Raw genomic sequence first — 22,375 nt, 5'->3', positions numbered from 1 at the left:
TGTTTTTTTTTTTTTATCAACTGTCACTTGCTAGTTCTCAATCCCTGTAGCTCCTGGCAAGCAATATTCTCTTTCCTGTCTTCGTGGGTTGGTCTGTTCTGGCATTTCATCTGAATAGAATCATTCACTTTGGGACTTTTCTCATCTGACTTGACTTGCTCTCTTTCTGAGGGTTGTCTGTGTTGTAACCTTCACTCCATTTCTTTTTCTGGTCGGATAATGTTCTGAGCGTATCACACATTATTCAGCCATTTATAAGTTTGAGCTGTAGGGACTGGAGAAATGGCTCAGTAGTTAAAAGTGTTTGCTGTTCTTTTTGTACCCACACCTAGTGCTTCACTACTGCCTCTAACTCCAGCTCCAGGGCATCAGTCAGTCCCTCTCTGCTGGCTTCCACACACGTGGAAGACACATATAAGTAAATTTTTTGAAGTATTTTTGTAAGTTTGGGCTGTTTCTATTTTTGGCTGTTACAGTGGTACTGTGAGTTTGGGTTTATATGTAATGTACATATGTAGTTTGCTTGGGTATATGTGTATATAAAAGTACATTTGGTGCAGGAGTATAGTAAAATGATAGCACACTTGCTAGCATGAGCCCCTGGTTTCATCCCCTGCACCATCGGAATAATCATACAGGGTTGGACATGGCAGTACTTGCCTGTGGTTCCTGCCTCCTGGAATGCCAAGGTAAGAGATCACGTGTGTCAGCAGGATGGACACCAGAGAGACCCAGCCTTAGCACCCACAAAAAACACTCAGGGGTGTGTTTTCTCTGGTTTTATCAAACAGTGTGTAAAAAGAGGAAGTCTTTGTCTGAGAATTGTTGGTATACCTAATGTAAATTTTTGAAAAACCAAGAACATTAATTAGAGCATTTATTTTTCATTGTTGTGGTTAATTGAGGGAAATGCCATGATTCTTTGTTCTTATTCCCATAATGTAGTGATTAAATGGGGAAAAAGCTCTTGGTTTGCACTTGATAATTTTAAAATAAAACACTAGGTAAAACCTGGCTAATTGAAATGTAAACAAATAATGGAAGATTATACGATCCAGAGAATATTTATTAAAACTTTCACTGACTTTCTCTTCTTTTTTAAAATTTATTTATATTTAATGTATGAGTGCTCTGCATATATACCTGCACACCAGAAGAGGGCATTAGATCCTATTATAGATGATTGTGAGCCACCATGTGGTTGCTGGGAACCAGGACTTTTCAAAGAGCAGCCAGTGCTCTTAACTGCTGAGCCATCTCTCCAGCCCCTTCTGGTTTTGATTTTGAAGGACTGGAGAAGTGGTTTGGAGAACTGGTTCAGAGTGTCTTAGCTTTGGAGTCGGGCAGTGAGTTAAGTTCTCTCTCTAGTATTTGTTACTCCAGGACTGGTTGTTCTCCAAGCCCCTTTTCCTAATCTGTAAAGTGAAGAGTAGTAGCTGTAAGGCAGAGTAAGCACAGAGATTGAGAATGTGAAAAGTCCACAGCACTGTACTAAGGAGACTGAATACTAGTGGTGGCAGTGGTTTTCCTGGTGCAGTGACGCGTCCTTTAGTTTTATGCAAGTTCTGTTGTGTTTCATAAGACCATCCTAGCACTTTTTTCAAAGTATTGGACCATGGTCCACACTAAGAAACACTTTACCTCCCCCCCCCCGCCCCCCCGCCACTTCTACATGTCAAAATGTCTGCATGTACTCTTGCCAGATGCAGTATACTGTTGTTTTTAAGTTAAAGATTCTTTTACAGCAATTTTAGGAATCCAGACAACTGGAACAAACTAATTTTCCCTCACTTGCTTCCTGCTCCTCCCCACTCAGACCTCCCCTATTACTTATTACCAACATAGTGTATTACTGTGATTCATCTGTTATAATGATGGACCAGTTTTGGTTGACTGAGGTCCTTAGCTTATGCCAGGCTTTATTCATGGTGGTGTACAGTTTTCTGGGTTTTGACAAATGTGTGATGGGTCCACACTTGTAGTGTCATTCACAACAGCTTTGCTGCCCTAAAAGCCCCTGTGGTCTTAGTCAGGTCTCTCTTTCCCCGGCCCTATAGCCAACATGGTTCTATTGTTTTGCTTTTCCAGAATCTCATATAGTTGGGATCCTACAGTAGATAGCTTTTCAGACTGGTTACACCCAGCAGCTTATAGTCAGGGGTCCTCCTTTCATTTTGTGGTTTGATGGCACAGACCCTTTATTGCTGAATAACACTCCATTGTCTGAATGTGTCACAGTTTGTTTATCCATTCATTGCTGAAGAATGAATGGTTATTTCCAAATTTTGGCAATTCTAAGAACTGTTAGAGGTATTTGTGGGGAAATAAATTTTCAGTTTGTTTGAGTGAATGCCATGAACATTAATGCTTAATAGATCATATGAGAAAAGTATTTTTGAGGAGAGGTTTTGAGATACTGTACCTAGACAGGCCTGAAACTTAATAGTGTAGTCCAGGCTGGTCTTGAAATTGTAGCACAATCTTCCTGCATCATCAGCCTCCCAAGTTCTGGAATTACAGGTGTGATCCATGTTTTGTTTTATAAAAAATTATTACTGTCTTCCAAAGTGGCTATAGCATTATCTGCTGCTGAATTCCTTTTGCTCCATGGCCTTAAATGAAATGGTGACTTGAGCAGAGTTGATAGGACTGTTTTAGTTTGGGTTTTATTACTGTGAAGAGACACCACGACCACAGCAACTCTTATAAGAAACATTTAATTTAGGGAGTTTACTTACAGTTTCAGAGGTTCAGTCCATTATCATCTTGGTGGGAAGCATGGTGTGTGCAGGCAGATGTAGTACTGGAGAGAGAGCTGAAAGTCCTACATCTTACAGGCAACAGGAAGTCAACTGAGACACAGGGCAGTGTCCTGAGCATAGGAAACCTCAAAGCCCCCCCCCCACAGTGACACACTTCCTCCAACAAGGGCATACCCACTCCAACAAAGCCACACTTCTTAATAGCCACTCCTTTTGAGATTATGGGGACCAATTACATTCAAACTACCTCAAGGACTGTTGAGGATTTAGTGTTAGAGTCATTTAACAGACTGGTATTTGTATGCCAGTGTTTTGGCTTTGGCCATTTTGATAGGTGAGCACTGTATCTCATTGTTTTGGTAACGATTCCCTTATGACCTGTGATGATGAACATCTTTATATATGTATATATGGCATCTCTATGTTGTTTTTGCTTAGACGTCTGTTCACATCATTTTCCCCTTTGAAAAAGTATGTTGTTTCAATATTGAATTTTAAGAAATTTCTGTGTTACAGAAGGTACATTTTGCAGATATCTTCTCAGTCTAAGACCTGTCTTTTCATTTTCTTTTTAAGATTTTTGTTTGTTTACTTGTTTGTTGTTTTTTTGAGACAGGGTTTCTCTGTGTAACAGCCCTGGCTGTCTTGGAACTCACTCTGTAGACCAGGCTGGCTTCGAACTCAGATCTACCTTCCTCTGTCTCCAGAGTACACCACCACTGCCTGGCAAGATTTATTTATATATAGTGCAGGTGTCCATAGATGCCAGAAAAGAGGGCTTTGGATTCCTTGAAACTGGAGTTATAGACTGTGAGCTACCTTATGTGGGTGCTAAGAATTGAAGCTGGGTCCTCTATAAGAGCGACAAGTGCCTATAACTTCTGAGCCATCTCTTGAGACCTCTTTTCATTTTCTTTTTTTAAAATGATTTATTTATTCTTATTTTATGTGCATTGATGTTTTGCTGCATGTATGTCTGTGTGATGGTGTCAGATCCTCTGAAACTGGAGCTACAGACAGCTGTGAACTGCCATTGTAGGTGCTGGAAATTGAACCCTGGTCCTCTGGAAGAGCAGCCAATGATCTTAACTGCTGAGCCATCTCTCCAGCCCCTCTCTTCATTTTCTTAGTGCTGCTTTATATTATTTTGTTAAAGGAAATTGCAGTCAGAAGGGGATAAAAGAGAATAGGGAAGGCAATGATAAATTTTTTTCATGGAGAACCTAGATTTATATGTACACTCTGTGTGTGTGTGTGTGTGTGTGTGTGTGTGTGTGTGTGTGTGTGTGTGTGTGTAAGAGAGAGACATGGAAATGGAGCAATTTGGGGGAGGGAGCAGCAGAAGGTGAGTGGAGACAGAAGTAATGGGGTGAATACAAGTAAGCCACAATATACATGAATAATGTTACAGTGAAACCCATTATTTTGTACATTAACAAAAAAAGTAAATTGTTCCTGATATGCTGATTTCCCAGCTCATTGACAGCCTATCTTACAGTCTAATGCTTAGCCTAAGTTCTGCTTCTGTAATATTCATATGGATGATGCCAATAAAGTGATTGTCTTTCCTCAACACTAGTGAGCAAGAGTGCCAAAATGTATATGCCCCTTTACAGTCTAAAATATCACTAAGTTTTGGTCACAAGTTGTGGCATTATGGAAAGCTGTATACTCAAATTTGGCATTCCTACTAGGTTTCAGATAATTCTCAAATGGTATATGTTTTTAAATACAGAAGGAACTAAGTGAATAAGATGAAGGGAAGCTATTAATGTTGTATTCTCAGGGATAATGTAGACCAGATTTTGTCAGTTCAGATTGGTGAAGTGAAATTTTTATAGGATAGAATGTGTATGTCCATAAATGATGTGTATTGAAAAAAAATGGTGTAGCCTGGTCTGCCCTCAAACTCACTAGCCAGGGATGAGCTTGACCCTCATACACCTACACTCAAGTGCGGCATCACAGGTGGGCACCACCATATCTGGTATGGAATATTTTTAGTGTTCAGTTCTTAAATCAAATAAAAAGTGATTTTTAGCTTAGTGATAGGGCTGTTGAGGACGTAATGTTAGAGTGCTTTAACGGACTAGGTGCTACCTAAGTTTTTAAATATCCCTGTCTTCTCAAGAGGTGAAACATGAAACTTTTATATGTCAGCTTATTTATTTTGAAATTGTTTTCATCACTCTTTTAAGGCTAGTTCTACCTTCGAAACGTGATCAATTTCCAGTCATAATTATATCTTTTTTAAAAATTGAAATGGGTCCCATGTAGCCTAGGCTGGAGTCAAATTCTCTGTGTAGCTGGGGCCAGCCTTGGACTCCTGATCCTCCTGCTTTGGCTTCCTGAGTGCATCACCACACCTGACTCACCTCCTGCTTAGAGGCGTTCCATCTGTGGGCTTGCTCCCTGTTGCCGTGCAGCGCCACCTTGTGGGAAGATGGAGTTTGGCTGGAGACTTCCAGATGTCTAGGTACAAGGGAATCTGCCAGGAACTACGTTCTTGTATTAATCACGACTTTGGCTTCCACACTAATACTTTGTTCTGTTGTGTGGAATAACTCATTAGGTAAAGGGATAAAGGTTCTCTTGTCTTTTTGTGAAGAAACTTTGAAGATAAAAAGGCAGACAAGCACATATCCTTCAGGACTCAAAATTCCTACAAAAAGTCATACAATTGGGGGATTTATGTAGTCCGTACTTTGTGCCTGGTGCTGATCCAGGTACTCATGGCACAGCTGAAGACTGACCAGGATCCTGCTCTCGGGAGATGGGGGCTAAGCAATTGAACAGCTACCTGAGTCACATAAGAGATAGGAACAGAGTGGAGCTCCTTTGGGTAGGGTGGTTAGTGCTGAGAGAAGAGGCTGTTACAGCTGGGAGTCGCTGGGTGGGGTGCTCTAACCACACAGCAAATGGAAAGGCTGGGGGGGAAGTGCCCTGCTTGGTGGAAGAGTGAAAGGCGAGTGTGGCCGGAACGGGGGAGTGAAGAGATGACCCAGTGTCACAGGGGTGTGCGTATACAAAGGAATGTGTCTACAGGGAACAGTGCGGCAGCGTCCAGTTAGGTTGCTTCACAAAGATCTAAGCCTGAGCAGAGGCGCTGACTTGGGCTTCAGTAGTAACAGTGGTGATATGCCCAGAGACCAAGTATGTTTTTCATTTGCCTTTTTCTTTAAAAAAAAAAAAATTATTTATTTTATGTATATGAGTGTTTGCCCTCATGTATGTATGTATGTGCACTGTGTATATGCAGGAGACTTCAGAGACCAGAAGAGGGTTATCAAATATCCTGGAACTAGAGTTATAGACTGTTGTTAAATGCTGTGTGGGTGCTAGGAATTCAACCTAGATCTTCTGCAAGAGCAACAAGTATCCTTAACTGCTGAGCCATCTTTCCAGCCTACATTTCTGAGGTTTTAAGTCAGAACACAGAGTGACAACATGTCAGACCCGGAAGGAACTTAGAGTCAGTCCTCTGGTGCATGGAAAAGCTAAGGGTCTTTCTGATGGCTGTCCATCCCCACCTTGGTGGGTCCTTTCCGTGACTTCTATGAGCTCCTTACTTACTACCTACCAAGTGAGCTACTGCAGTTCAGTTTCTTTTTTATCATCTTCTTCCATGTCAGTTATCTGTGCTACTCCACAGTTCCTTTTCCACTAGGACGTGGAAGTGGGAAGGGTCCAAAGCTTCACCTGAACAGAGTCAGAGCCATTGCCCTAAAAAGATGTTCCCAGAATCTACTGAGTTCCTGCTGAGAATCAAGAATGAGAAATAAAATCTTTCCTAGCAGTGGCAGCAAAATCAGCACACAGCTAAGGAGAGAGTTTGAGTGTCTCATTTGAGGGTTTGTGCTACGTAAGAATTGATTGCTCTCCCCCCCCCCTTTTTTCAGAGTCAGGGTTTCTCTGTGTAGTTTTGGTGCCTGCCCTGGAACTCACTCTGTAGACCAGGCTGGCCTTGAACTCATGGCCACCACTGCCTGTCGAATTGATTGCTCTTTCTGAAAGTCTTATAGAGTCTAAAACAGCTTTCTGAGGTACAATTTGTATGCTGTAAACTTAGCCTATTTTAGGCTAGATAGTGTGGCCTTTAATCTTAGCAGAGACAGGTGGCCAACCTGGTCTACGTAGTGAGAACATGTCTCAAAAACAAGTGAATAAATAAATAAATGAAAAAGTAAATATGCGTATTTTAAGTGAACAATTCAATAATCTTAAGCAAATGTACAAAGCTGCAGGACCATTTTAGAACATTTCTGTCACTCTTCAGTCCCTGCTACTAGGCAGCCAGTCCTCTGCCTCAATAGGTTTGACTGGTGCAGACATAAACAGTTACATACTATGTGTGGGTTTTGCTTTATTTCTGACTTCTTCCACTTATATAATGTGTTCAGAATTCATCCATGATAGTCTGCTGTGTGGTGGGCCACATTTTCTTTATTGATGGTCAGTTGACAGACATTTGAGTTGTTTTTATTTTGACTATTATGAATGAACAAAGCTGCCATGAACATTTCTATGGAATGCTTTGCGTGGACAGATGTTACTCCTCTTGGTGGGTACTCAGAAGTGGTATTGCTGGACTGTATCATTCACCTATGCTTTGTGTTGTATGGAACTGCTGTTTTGTTGTTCAAAATGGCTGTACTATTGTACATTTCCACCACGAGCATACAGGTTTCCTATTTCTTCACATTCTTAACATTTGTTAGTACCTGTATTTTGATTATAAATATGCTTCTATTTTTATGTCTGTGTACATGTATGTGTGTGGGTTCACATGCCTATGTATGTTTGTGTAGAGTATGTTCATATGTATAGGTGCATGTGCCTTTGTGTGTGTATGGAGTATATTCATGTGTCTGGATCCATGTGCCTGTGTATGTATGTATGGAGTATGTTCATGTGTGGGGATGTGTGTGTGTGTGTGTATAGGCAGGCCAGAGGGTGTTCTTCTTGGGGTGTGTCATCCAATTTATTAGTTGTTTTTTGTTCGTTTGTTTTGCTTTTGTTTTTGTTTTTGTTTTTGTTTTTGATTGACAGAATCTCCCTATGCAACCCTGGCTGTCCTGGAACTCTTAAAAATACTTTTGCCTCTGCCTCCAGAGTACTGGATTAAAGGCATGCACCAACACACCTGGCCCACCTTCATTTTTGAAACACTGTCTATTGTTTGGCCAGCGAGCTCCAGTGTTCCAGGAGTCATCACCTCCTTAATGCTGGGATTACAAGCATGCTACCATGCCCTGGTTATTTATGTGGGTTCTGGGTATCTAATTTAGGTCCTTGTGTTTACAAGGCAAGCATTTTATTGACTGATCCATCTCCCCAGACCAGTTCCTACTTTTTTGAGGGCATGCATATGTGAATGTGTGTGTTTATGTACATGTACATATATGTGTGCATGTTTACGGGGACCAGAAGTCGATATCAGGATCTTCCTCTGTTGCTCTTCTTATTTTTTTGAGGCAGGGTCTCTCATTGAACCTGAGGTTGGCCCAGTTTTGCTAAGCTGGCTGGCTAGTGAGCTCCTGGGATCTTCCTGTCTCTGCTTCTCCAGTGCTGAGGTTACAGGTGCATTCTGTTGCACCTAGGTCTTGGCTTTTGTTTCTGTGACAGAGTTTCATTATGTAGCCCTGACTGGTCTCAAACATGTTGTATAGACTGGGCTGGCCTCAAACTCACAGACATCTACATGCCCCTACCTTCAGATGGGTGGGATTAAAGATGTGCACCACCATGTCTGGCAGTCCTTATTTCTGACCTTCGATGAAAGAATAATGAAGAAACTTTGGATGCTTTCTGGAAAGCCATTTTCAAGCTGTGGGTTGTGACCCCTTTGGGGGTCACATATCAAATATTCTGCATATCAGATATTAACATTATGATTCATAACAGCAACAGTACAGTTATGAAGTACCAATGAAATAATTTTATGGTTGGGGTCACCACAAGATGAGGAACTGTATTAAAAGTTCACAGCATTAGGAGAGTTGAGAACCACTGGATTAAAGGAAATCTTTAAATTGTACCCCAAGAGTATTGATTTTTTAAAAAATTATTTCTAATACTATGTCTTAAGAACTCATATCAAAACAGCTGAATCCTTTTGTATTTTAAATTAAAAAGAAAATAGGCCAGGCAATCTTCACTTTTTCAAATGTATTATGATGTGTTGTATGCTGTATTTAAGGCCATTTGTTTTTCTTTTGCTATGATGCTTAAGTTTATTTCTGGGGGTCAGTTTTTTTAATGACTTGGATTTTTAGTGTTTTGTTGGCAATTGTAGGGGCTCTTTACAGATTCACATTAGCCATTTATTTATAATGTGAGCTGCAAATATCTCCCCAGTTTGTCTTTGTTTTATAATATTTTTATATTTAAAGTACATGAATAATGAATCTTCTTGTGATTCTGGTTTTTGAATTATTAGTTAGAAAGACTTCTGTACCACATAGTTATAAAAACAGATTTACGGCCGGGCGGTGGTGGCGCACACCTTTAATCCCAGCCCTCGGGAGGCAGAGCCAGGCGGATCTCTGTGAGTTCGAGGCCAGCCTGGGCTGCCAAGTGAGTTCCAGGAAAGGCGCAAAGCTACACAGAGAAACCCTGTCTCGAAAAACCAAAAAAAAAAAAACAAAAACAAAAAAACAAAACAGATTTACATAGGTTCTAGAATTTTCTTTTTTGTTTAGTCTAGAGTTTTTATGGTTTTATGAGTTGTACATATGATCAGGGCTGGAGAGATGACTTAGTGGTTAAGAATACTTTTTGCTCTTGTAGAGGACCTGGGTTTGGTTCCAGACACTTAGATGGTGCCTCACAGCCATCCATAACTCCAGTTTGAGGGAAGCCTTCTTCTTGTGCAGGCACCAGGCATACATGTGGTACATACACATACATGCAGGCAAAGAATTTGTACACATAAATATTAATTTAAAAATAAAATATTTGATCTAGAAGCAACTTTTGCCAATGCATGAGATAATGAGTTCAGTTTTTTCAGATGGGAAACCTTCATTTATGATGTAGCCCTTTTCCCTACTTGATGTTGAAGCATTGTGTCATTTATAATTTTTCCCTTTGAAATGAGTGATTATGGAATGTCAGCTTGTCCCACTGATAATCTTTGCATTGTATTTTTATTTTTCATTTATTTAATCATTTTGTATTGGGAGAGAGGTGTTGGTGTGGGCATGTATGCCATGTGTGTATCTGGAGGTCAGAGGACAATTTTTAGGAGTCTGTTCTTCCACCATGTGATCCCATATCAAACACAGGATTGAACTCAGGTCATTGGGCTTGGCAGCAGGTGCCTTTACCACTGAACCATCTCAACAGTCTAGAATGTGGGTTTTTTTTTAAGAGTTTTAATTATTGAATCCCCTGGATCTGGAGTTATGAACAGTTGTAAGCTGACATGTGGATGCTAGAAATCAAACCTAGGTCCTCTGCAAAAAAAAAAAAAAAAAAAAAAAAGTTCTTAACTGCTGAGCCATCCCTCCAGCCCTGCAACTGTATTTGCTAACAAACAGTAAAAATCGTAAGCTCTTTATATGAGGAATCTAAACTGTGATTCTAATCTTTTCTCTCACAGATGATATTAACCGTGTTCTTGAGCAACAATGAACAGATTTTAACAGAAGTTCCTATAACACCAGAAACCACCTGTCGAGATGTCGTAGAATTCTGCAAGGAACCTGGAGAGGGCAGTTGCCACCTGGCTGAAGTGTGGAGGGGAAGTGGTATGTTAGACTATCCAATGGTGGCTACAAACCTCAGTGTGCTCAAATGGAAACATTGCTGTGACTCCCTGTTATCTGTGGTAGAAAGGTGATGAGTAATGAAAAACAGCTGTAGTATGGGGGAGATAAGATTCTGTAACATGTGACTAGCAGGATGGCTCAGTGGTCTATATGGGTTCACGTACCACAACATGCTTGTGAGATCAGAGGAAAACTTTCAGGAGTGAGTTCTATCATTCTATAATATGGGTTCTGTGGACTAAACTCAAATCAGGCTTGGTGGCAAGCCACCTCTACCAGCTGAGCCACCTCGTTAGCCCATCAGCAACTCTCTTTAATGTTTGTATATGTTATGTTGTATTTATTCTGGGGATGGAACCCAGGACCTTACAAATGCTCAGTACACACTTTACCACTGAGCACTACCTCAACTTCTAACAACTCCTTTCCCTTCTAAGAACACCAGGAAGACAGCATGTGGTGTAAATAGTAAAACCCTGTCCCTTATATTGAAAGACTTGTTAGTAAGCAGTCAGAGAAAATTCTTGAATATAACATGATTGCAGAATGCAGGGAATTCTGCAAAGTTTATACCCTAAAAAAAGAATTTAAACTGGGCATGTTGGTGCATACCTGTATTCTATAACTCTAGCACTCAAGATAAAGGATGAGGACTTCAAGTTTATACTCTTCTACACAGTGAGTTTGAGGCAACCCCATCTTGGGGGGAAAAAAAACAAAAACAAAAACAAAGTAAAAACTAAAAGAAAGCCGGCAGTGGTAGCACACGCCTTTAATCCCAGCACTCGGGAGGCAGAGGCAGGCGGATTTCTGTGAGTTCGAGGCTAGCCTGGTCTACAGAGTGAGATCCAGGAAAGGTGCAAAGCTACACAGAAACCCTGTCTCGAAAAACCAAAAAAAAAAAAAAAAAAAAAAACTAAAAGAAAATAAAGAAGTAGTTGAATTTAGAAAGAAGGTCTCAGCCCCCCCTCATTCGAGGCCCGAGTACCACAGAGAGCTAGAAAGCAGTTGTGCAGATTTTAAATAGGGAACGACATTATGAAAATAATGCTTTGAGAAAAAAATACCTGGTAACTGGATGTACATTGGATACTGAGAAAATGATCAATTGGACCTTGTTGGGTTTGAAGTGATAAAAAGATAGATGTCCAAATGGAAATGCTTAAAGAACCCTTAGAGACAGTCAAGTATTATTATTATTATTATTATTATTATTATTATTATTATTATTATTAATTTGGGAGAGGGTTTGAGACATGGTTTCTCTGTGTAGCTCTGGCTGCCCTGGAACTCACTCTGTAGACTAGGCTGGCCTTGAACTCAGAAATCCACCTGCCTCTGTCTCCTGAGTACTGGGATTAAAGGCCTATACCACCACTGCCCAGCCAGTGCAAATATTTTTTTTTTTTTTTTTTTTTTTTTTTTTTGGTTTTTCGAGACAGGGTTTCTCTGTGTAGCTTTGCGCCTTTCCTGGAGCTCACTTGGCAGCCCAGGCTGGCCTCGAACTCACAGAGATCCGCCTGGCTCTGCCTCCCGGGTGCTGGGATTAAAGGCGTGCGCCACCACCGCCCGGCAAGTGCAAATATTTTTAAAACTCTGTTTATATGTATATATAAAAATGCCACTTTTGAAACTAAAAATATGGTGTGAAATTTACTTTTTTAATGTTCAACTTTTATTTTTTTTAAATACACTTCGTTCTGAGTTAAGTTTGAGCTAAGCACACATAGATTTCATTTCATCCAAGATAGGACCATAGCTGTCTGTACCCTAAGTATTGGTTAAGTAAGGCAGAGCTTGCCTATACATGAACAACAACAACTCCTGTCAGATGGTTCAAAAAAAAATTATCATGTGCAGTGTGTTATAGCTCACAGGGTTACTTGGAGTAATTTTATTTTAAAATAATTAACTTGGGACTAGAGTGATGGCCCAGTGGAGCATTAAATTACTTTTAAGTACAGAGGACGAAGGTTTGGTTCCCAGCACACACACACACAAACAGTGGCAGTGGCTCAAATCTCTATAATTCAGTTGTCAGTGGATCCAGTACTCTCTTTTGACTTCCAAGGATACCGGGTACATATGTAGTAGTATACGTATATATAGGCAAAGGTTCACACACATAAAATAAAAAAATATTTTTTAAAATAAAATGAACGAAAAGTAAACAATTTAAAGTATGGTGTTACCCATCTGTAATCTGAGCATTTAGAAGACTGAAGCTGGAGGATCATGGGTTCAAAGGTAACCTGAACTACAAAGTGACACACTGTCTCAACAACTAAAATAGTAACAATGATCATGATAAGAAGAAATAATAATAACAATGATGATAATATTAAAACAAACTAAAGTACCCAATTTAGGAATTTAGAGAAAAAAATCTAAGGAATTAGATGGACAGGAATGAAGAAATGTGGGAATCAGTAAAACTAGAATTTATTTCTCTGATAATTAATAACAGACAGATTAAGATTCAAGGTTTAAGTATGTGAACAGTGAAAAGGCATAGATGATAAGAAAAGAAACCTACCCATAAACACAGAAGAGATTTAAGACACAGTGCAGCCTATGAACTTGGCAGTGAAGTTTATATTAGATGAACTATAGGAAGAAAGTACCATATTTCATCCCACAGATTTTTTTAGTAAGTACCTGATTCATACTGGGTACAGTCTTTATTCCTTGAAGGAATATTAGTCAACCAGAGCCAAGATTCACATTCCCATGGAACTTATAATCTAGCAGGAACCAAGTGATAAATTAACTGTTGGTACGTATAAACACCTTGAAAAGAAAATAGTAGATATTGACTTTGCTCAAAATGAGTAAAGCAAGAGGGAACATAAGCATAAAATAAGTTTGCGTTGCAATTGTTTTTATCCTCCAAAGATGATGCTAAGAGTGATGGGGATGAGACAGAAGCTCCAAGCTGTATCTTTTTAAGGACTTGGATAAAACTGACTCCTTGGCTTCAACACAGAAAAGAATTTCTGTATCAAACCGAGATGAAATTTATTAAATATGCTTTAATGCAGATTTTATGCACTACAGGGTTTTTTTGTTTGTTTGTTTGGGATTTTTGTTTTTGTTTTTTGGGGGTTTTTTTGTTTTGTTTTTTGTTTTTTTTTTTGTTTTGGTTTTTCGAGACAGGGTTTCTCTGTATAGTTTTGGTGCTTGTTTTGGATCTCACTCTGTAGCCCAGGCCGAACTCACAGAGATCCGATCCACCTGCCTCTGCCTCCTCACTGCTGGGATTAAAGGCTTGCACCACCACTGCCTGGCTAAGTACTAGGGTTAAGAAAAAGAACAGTGTTCAGAAAGAAGGCACCTCCTGGAGGCGTGAATGTAGTCTTCTCTGAGAATCGTATTTCTTTGTCTTCATAATAGTCATGTATATGATTTGTGTGAGTTTTGAAGCTACTATCTTGTTTTCTTTTGTTGCCTTTTTGAGGCAGGGTCTCTGTGTAACCCTGGTTGGCCTGGAACTCAATATAGATCTTCCTGCCTCTACCTCCTGAGTTCTGGGATTAAAGACATGTGCCACCTTACATTGTCTGATGCTATTATCTTAAAAGGGTTGCTAGGAAACTTAAGTGAGATCACTATCCAGTACCTGAGGAGCACTTGACAGGATTATAGTTGATGTGGTTAAGCTCTTGGTCACTGGGAGCAGGAAGATAAGCTGTCTTTAATGTAACAAAGGTAGTAATCTTGAGATTTCCAGAAAATGTCCAAAGAGGAGTAAGACCCTCCTAGAGTCATATACATTCAGGTCTTAAGCCTGATTTGCTGTCATTTTATCATAAACTTATATGAAAAAATACCATCTCTGTGTTGGCACCCTTCACAGCAGATGTTCATTTGCTGTAATTCTTGCTTCTTAGCTGGTGAGGGGCTTCAACTAGACTCTAGGGTGGGAAGCTCCTTTCCCTTTCACATCCCTGTAATTTTCCCTGTCTTTCATACTTTCAAAGAATAATTCATCCCCAGTTGATATAAGAAAAGTCAAATAGGAAAAGAAATGACCACGTAGTTCATTTTATGAGACAAGTATAATTTCTTTGTTTTGTTTGTTTGTTTGTTTGTTTTTCTGAGACAGGGTTTCTCTGTGTAGCTTTGCACCTTTCCTGGAACTCGCCTTGGAGACCAGGCTGGCCTCGAACTCACAGAGATCCGCCTGGCTCTGCCTCCCGAGCCTCCCGAGTTCTGGGATTAAAGGTGTGCGCCACCACCGCCCAGCTGAGACAAGTATAATTTCTACACCAAAAACTGAACAGGAGTACAAGAAAAGTATAGGCTAATCTTAGCTTGAATGTTTTAAGATAGCATCTCATGTAGCCTAGAAGGGCTTCATACTCCTGTGCAGCAGAGAATGACCTTGAACTTGTGCTCTTCCTTCCTTCACTTGAGTGCTGGAGTTGCAGACATGTGCTGCCTGTGCAGTGCAGGACAGAACCCAGGCTTCCCACCAGTGAGGCAAACATTCTACTGGCTGAGCTACATCTCCAGCCCCCTTAGTTTAAACAAAGATGAGAAAATCCTAAATAAAATACCAGCTAATCATTTCAGCCGAAAGTTAAAAACAAATTGTGTGACATTATAAACATCTGTTTATAGAGGAGAATGCACTTGGTCCAAGTGAGACCTGTCTATCAGCTGCATTGAAGATCAGTGTTACCATTTAATTACCAGTTGAGTAGAATGGACTATCCCTAATTCAATAAATGACTCCTTTCAAAAGCCTGCAGAAAAGCTCACAATTGGCTCTGAACTGTAGAAATGCACATCTGTTAGCAGCAAGAGGAAAAAGAGGTATACACCTTAGTCTCCACCCCCAAAGCATTCAGCCTATTAGAACATCAGACAAACCCAAATTAGGATCATCCTATAAAATACCTGTCCAGTTCTCAGAATTGTCATAGTCATAAAAAATAAGGACTAAGAAACTGTTACAGGCCAGAGGAGGCCAGGGAGTTAAAGCAATTAAATACACTTTTGTGGGTGAAATCCTGGGACAGAAAGGGAGCATTAGGGAAAAGCTGGTGAAATCCAAATAAAGTCTGTAATCTTAACAGTGGCCTGCCAGTGTAAACTGTTTGGTTTTGATAACTATACATTAGAGAGACTCAGGTAAGGGTATCTCAGCTTGCCTGAGACATCCTAGCCTTAAAGGCTGGCTTCAAACTTGCCATTCTCCTGCCTCTGCCTCCCAAGTGGGATTATAGACATGCCACATGCCCATTTTTCTAATAGTCTAAAATTATTAATATTTCAGAATAAAACATTTTTAAGAGATGTGATGTGGGAACTGGAGAGATTGCTCAGTACTCAAGACTGCTTGCTGCTTTTGCAGAGGACCAGAGTTCAGTTCCTAGCACCCAAGTTAGTCTGCTCACAACTTCCTTTTAACTCTAGCTCTAGGGGATCTTGCACCTTCTCTGGCCTCAATGGGTGCCTGAATACACCTATACATACCTACACAGAGACATACACACATACACATTTTAATAATTAAAAAAAATAGATAGTATGTGTGTGAAACAGAAAATCTAGGTTGTATGAATATGAGCTCCGTGCTATAGTACTTGCCTAGAATGTGTTAGGCCCCAAGTTCAGTCCAAAAAAACTGAGCTGTGGAGAAATAAATTGCACTGCTTATGGCCTATATGGTGAGACCTAGAAGCAATACTGAAGACAAAGGGTTTGTGAAAACAGAGAGATGCGTAGTCAAGTTCATGGGCAGTGTCTTAGTCACTGTTCTATAACTATGAAGAGACTCCATGACCAAGGCAACTCTTACACAGAAAGCATTTAATTGGGGCTTGCTTACAGAGGCTTAGTCCATTTATTATCATGGCAGGAAGCATGGCGCTGGAGCAATAGCTGAAAACTACATCCTTAACTTTAGGCAGAGAGAGAGAGAGAGAGAGAGAGAGAGAGAGAGAGAGAGAGAGAGAGAGAGAGAAACAGAGGCTTTTGGACATCTAAAACCCACCCCCAGTGACACACCTCCTCCAACAAGGCCATACCTGTATGAGCCTATGGGGCTTTTTTTTTAAAAAAAGCAGGGTTTCTCTGCGTAGCCCTGACTGTCCTGAAACTCACTCTGTAGATCAGGCTAGCCTCAAACTCAGAGATCCTCCTGCTCTGCCTCCCGAGTGCTGGGATTAAAGATGTGCACCACCATGTTCAGCTATGGGGCTATTATTCAAACCACCACAGACAGAAAACTCAGTACACAAAGGTATGAAGTTTCCCAAAATGTATATATAAGTAAATAGGGCTTTAGGCAAAAATCTTACCTTTTGAAAAGAGATGTTAACAAGTTGCTGATAAAATACATGTGAGAGCATAGGGTCAAGAAATGTAAGGTGGTTTTTTGAAATTCCATGTTGTGATGAGAATTGAATTACTAGGTTTGCTGTCCTACTGTACAGCACTAATAATACTTGAGTGATCCTGGGACAATTGATTATTCAAGTAGGAAAAAGTAAAGCCAGATCTTTATTCCGTATATAAAAATAAATCCACTAAGATCAATACTTTAAAATGCTTTAAAATTTTTAGAAAGAACATAAGATAATCTGTTTTTTTTAATCTTGTAAAAAAAAAAAGAATGCATTATTGTATAAAAAAAACTAGCTAGACACAGTGGCACACACTTGTAGCCCTCGCTACTCAGGCCAAGGCAGAGGATGGGATAGGGGATGGGGCTATCTCTTGAGCCTATAAGTTCAAGACTAGTCTGGGCAACATGGGAGATCCTGTCTCAGAAAAAGAAAACAAAATAAAAAAAATGTGAACTAAAATTGGAAAAGACTTATAGGTACTTACATTTTCATTAAAATTTTTTTTTTTTTTTAATTTTTCAAGGCAAGGTTTCCTCTGTGTAACCCTGGCTGTCCTGGAACTTACTCTGAAGACCAGGCTGGCTTCAAACTCAGAGATCCACCTGTCTGCCTCCTGAGTTCTGGATTAAAGTCATGCACCACTATGCCCGGCTATTTTTTTATTCTTACTTATATGTACTTCTGTGTCTGTACATGGGTTTATACACATGAATGCAGTACCCAGTGAGGCCAGAAGATGGACCTTGGCTCACCTGGAGCTGGAATTAGAAACAGTTGTGAGCAACCCAACTGGGAACCAAACTCTAGTTTAAAAAAGATACCAACAAAATTACAAGTCTGTCCTCAGTACACACAGTCAGCCTAGAACTAGTGACTTGAACATCAAGAACTTCAGTCCCAGCCCTAGGGGTGCAGAGGTGGGAAGAAGGCAGATGTGGGAAAATTGATGGAGGTCTAAAATCATCCTGGTGTACACAGTGGGGCCATCCAAGGCTGTTTGTCCCAATAGAAGGAAAACAGTGAGACCCTGTTTCAGACAGACAAAAACAAAACACAGCAAAACAAACCACAAATGGGCAAAGCCTGGTGTAATAGTTTGCTTGTGATCCCAGGGCTGAGGTGGTGGACTGCAGGGGCTGCAGGAATGTGCAGCAGTGACAACTAGTGTTGAACATGCTTTCTGACGGTAATTTTCTCTTTTGCTTCATCTTAAAAATGGTCTCTGACTCTGTCTCCACACTGCTGCATTCTATACTTACAGCTACACATCTTCCTTTAAATACATATGGTCATGCATCTCTGTACACAGTTACATCTATTTTCACATGTTTGCACATCTGTCTTTTACATACATTTCTACATATCTTTTCTATACAGCTTCATCCTCCTTGCCTCCACACAGTTACAAATCTCCACACAGCCACAGCTAAACACCGCATTTACAGAGCTCGCTCACCATACAGCCCTTTACACAGTTCCTAGGCACAGCTCCTCTATAGAGCAGCAGCTCTTTCCTTTTTTTTTGTTTGTTTGTTTGTTTGTTTGTTTGTTTGTTGCTGTTGTTGGTTTTTTTTTTTTTTTTTTTTGAAACAGGGTTTCTCTGTTTTTTGGTGCCTGTCCTGGATCTCACTCTGTAGACCAGGCTGGCCTCGAATTCACAGAGATCCGCCTGGCTCTGCCTCCAAAGTGCTGGGATTAAAGGCGTGCGCCACCACGGCCCATTCTGACCCCACTCCCCACCCGGGCAGCAGCAGCTCTTTCACACAGCTCTCACTCACTCATTCACACACACATACGTCTACACTATTCACTCACTCTTTCACCCACTCACTCCCACACACTTCTCTCATGCTCCTTTTTCATCTCTCGCTCAGCTCGTGCGCGTGCGCGCACACACACCCCTCTCACTCACATTCTGCAGCAGCTCTCACATAGCTCTGTGCAGACATCTCTGTCCACACCGCTGCTGCTCATTCTGTCTCAGCCAAAGTCTGGACAGTTATACATTACATTTTCAGGGCCTGACCCATTCTCATAACATATGAAGTCACAGTTTTTCTCAGGCTAGTAAGGTCACAAAGACCAGCCAGTGAGTAAACGCTTGGCCTTGAACATAACTTTTTCCCAGACACAGAATGACATTGAAATTCAGGACTTAACAATAACAGTAGCAGGCTGAACCTTGAGCGTTCAGGGTATGTGCAGAAAGAGAACAACTGCAGGGAATTATATCTCAGTGTAAACAGCCTGTCCTTGATTTAGCAATAAACAACACCTGGGAATTAGTTTTTTGTGTATTTTCTGCAGGGGCAGCTTAGTCTGTTTTGAATTTGTTCTGAAGTCTAAAGTTAGCTGTCTGTGAGACTGAGAATACTGCTACTTTCCTGTGACAGTAAAGAAGAATATTCTGGTATTGTTTCTGTTCATCAGAATTATACAGCTTAAACAGAAATCATCTTCCTGACTATCCACAGCTTAATATGTGCCCATTAAGTGTAAAACACATCACCAAAGGGCTGTGGAAAGAACCCCACAGCTGTTCTTTGTTGTTCAAATCTTAGATGGTCTTATTAATAGAAAACCCAGAGCCAAATATTGGGGTGAAAGCTAAAAGATCAGAGAAGCAGAGCAAGCAACAGCCACTACCTATTACCTCACCAACTCCATGAATCCTCTGACTGAAATCCTCTGAGTCCTCACCCAAAAGAATCTCACCTGAGCTGCTTTAGTTCCTGTTTCCTCACACCTTATATACCTTTCTCTGCCCAGCCATGTCACTTCCTGGGGTTAAAAGCGTGTGTGCTTCCCAGTACTGGAATTAAAGGTGTGTGCTACCACTACCTGGCTCTGTTTCCAGTGTGGCCTTGAACTCACAGAGATCCAGACAGATTTCTGCCTCCCAAGTGATAGGATTAAGGGTGTGTGCCACCACTGTCTGGCCTCTGTAATCCAGTGGCTGGCTCTGTTCTCCGAACCCCAGGCAAGTTTATTAGGGTACACGATATATCACTACAGTTCTTATTAGGCATAGCAGTGGCACCTGAGAAAGCTACAGACAGAAAACAACCAGTTGTTACAGTCAATAACCCCATGGCTTTGCCTTTGCATGCGCCTAGTTGGTTGACCTGTTAAACACTAGTTGTCACTGCTGTACATTCCCACAGCCTCCTGCAGTGGACACAGGTCCCTGCATCATTGGCTGACTAACCTAGCCTTTTGGGTAAACTCTAGGCTAAGGAGAGGCTCTAGCTCAAAATAAATAATAATAATAATAATAATAATAATAATAATAATATGTCCAGTGCCCAGAGAATGACACCCAAGGTTGTCCTCTAGGCTACACACATGCGTGCACACAGTAGTAGCGTAGCTTATATGAGGCTCTGGGTTCAGTCTTCAGTACTGCAGAAATAATAATCTCAGCACTCAGAAGGCAGAGGCAGGCAGATTTCTTGTTTTGTTTTTGTTTTTTTGAGATGGTTTCACTGTGTAGCCTTGGCTGTCCTGGAACTCCATCTGTAGACCAGGCTGGCCTTGAACTCATAGATCCACCTGACTCTGCCTCCTGAGTGCTGGGATTAAAGGTGTGTGTCACTGCTGCTGCTACCGCTGCAGCCGCTGCTGCCACCACTGCCCAGCTGCCCCAGCTTGGGGCAGGCAGATTTACATAGTGAGTTTCAGGCCAGCCAAAGCTACATGGTGAGATCCTGTCTCTAAGTAAATGAGTAGGTAGGTAGATAGGTAGGTAAAATGTAAAAATCCAAAGAGCCAGAAAATGTATACTCAGTCTTTGTGTTTTAGGAAGTAAGAGTTCATTGATTTTATTGTCCTTTGCCTTTTAGTTGTCTCAGAAGTACCTGAAATAGTCCACAGAGAAGGGAAGTGGACACATTATAAACAGGAAAATGCAACAGCCACATTAGTGTTCTTTGTCAGTCAAGGGATTGGTAAAACAGAACATTCTGTTAATAAGGTTTGCTTCTTAAAAAAATACTTGAGGGCCTTGAAAGATGGCTTAGCAGTTAAGAGCACTGGCTACTCTTCAAGAGGACCCAGTTCAGTTCCCAGCACCCACATGGTGGATCACAACTGCCAGTAACTCCAGTTCCAGGGGATCTGATGCCCTCACCTGGCCTCTGAGAGCTTGCACATGTGGTGCACAAACACACCTGCAGGAAAACACTTACAATAAAATAAATCAATCTAGTATTCTAAAAGATATTTGAAATAGAATTTAAACTGCCCACACTTACAGGGACCAGCATTTACCAAATTAATAATCTGCCTGTCTCTGCAGGAAGTCCTGTGGTGGACCTTTAGACAGCCATTGCTATGTGTAATGTTTTAATAAATAAAATATAGCTAGTTTGTTTCATTTCTTTGAAGGATGCAGGGTATACTGCTTTGTGATAAGTAACTGTTTTTACAGACATGTTTTCATTGTTCCCTAGTGGACACTGGGAATTTACTTCGGCATTTACTACTGTGTTTCTATGTTGCCTCATTGTTTTTCATTTCTCCTTCATTCTACTTTTGTTCAGTAAAGTAAAATGTGGAGCTTTTACTGTTCTTGAATTCTTGGTGTGTGGGGGGGGGAGGTGTGCGTAGGTACGTACGTACATACTTTGACTGGTGTTAATTATTCTGCTTCTGGAGTAAACTGTAGTCTTTCTCCTAGAACGCCCCATCCCCTATGACCACATGATGTATGAACACCTGCAGAAGTGGGGGCCTCGCAGGGAAGAAGTGAAATTTTTTCTTCGACATGAGGACTCTCCAGCTGAGAGCAGTGAACAAGGTAGATAAATGTTTTCTTCTTCATTAACTTGTTAACTTTTATCATACTAATTAATTTTAGAAAAATTTATTCACACATTTTCTTCTTTCACTCAAAGTTGTATTCCATGTGGCTTTGACCTCTGCAATTGCAGATTTGAGTATGTTGCAACCTGTAGGCACGGGCTCTTGCTTTCTTTCGGGACAACAAGCTGGTAAGATAATGCATTCAAATATGATAATGTGTAAACATGCAATATATGAAGAGATTAATTTTAATAATTATCACATAGGTCAAACATTTAGATTTTAAAATGAAACCTTGAAATAATAAAGGAAAAGGCTATAAAAAAAATTTCTGATTTTAGAGTGGACCAAGTCTTTCTCAGTATAATATCATACTATAAAAGACAAGACCAGTAGGTGTGCTGTTTAAAACAAAACCAAAGCCAGGTATGGTGGTAGACACAATCCCAGCATTCAGAAGGCAGAGACAGGTAGATCTCTGAGCTCCAGGCCAGCCAATGCTACATAGTGAGTTCCTGTCTTAAAAACAAAAAGAAACAACAAAAAAGAAAAAATAAAAAGAAAAACTGATGCCTGTAAGCATGCTGACAACATGGATAACTCACATGGGTGAGTATATTTTTATTTCCAAGTAAAAAGTCTTAGAAATTTATAGAAAAGTGTTTGGCTGGGCAGTGGTGGT

General features: G+C 40.5%; 1 protein-coding gene across 4 annotated transcripts in view; it reads left to right on the top strand.

Moving 5' to 3' along the window:
• The window catches only part of Ppp1r13b (protein phosphatase 1 regulatory subunit 13B), an 86,277-nt gene that overhangs the window by 23,344 nt on the left and 40,558 nt on the right, over positions 1-22,375 (top strand). For 2 of the 4 annotated variants that reach the window (XM_037210877.1, XM_028883719.2), the window contains exons 2-4: positions 10,366-10,513; positions 21,569-21,688; positions 21,786-21,881. In XM_037210877.1, the coding sequence (XP_037066772.1) occupies positions 10,366-10,513; positions 21,569-21,688; positions 21,786-21,881 (364 nt within the window). The remainder of the gene's footprint in view (positions 1-10,365; positions 10,514-21,568; positions 21,689-21,785; positions 21,882-22,375) is intronic. The other 2 variants (XM_028883720.2, XM_037210878.1) reach the window with 1 other exon arrangement.

The sequence above is a fragment of the Peromyscus leucopus genome, chromosome 14, assembly GCF_004664715.2.
Source record: "Peromyscus leucopus breed LL Stock chromosome 14, UCI_PerLeu_2.1, whole genome shotgun sequence".
NCBI classification, from domain to species: Eukaryota; Metazoa; Chordata; class Mammalia; order Rodentia; family Cricetidae; genus Peromyscus; species Peromyscus leucopus.
Note: the sequence above shows the minus strand (reverse complement) of the source record. Positions and strands in the feature narration are given on the sequence as shown.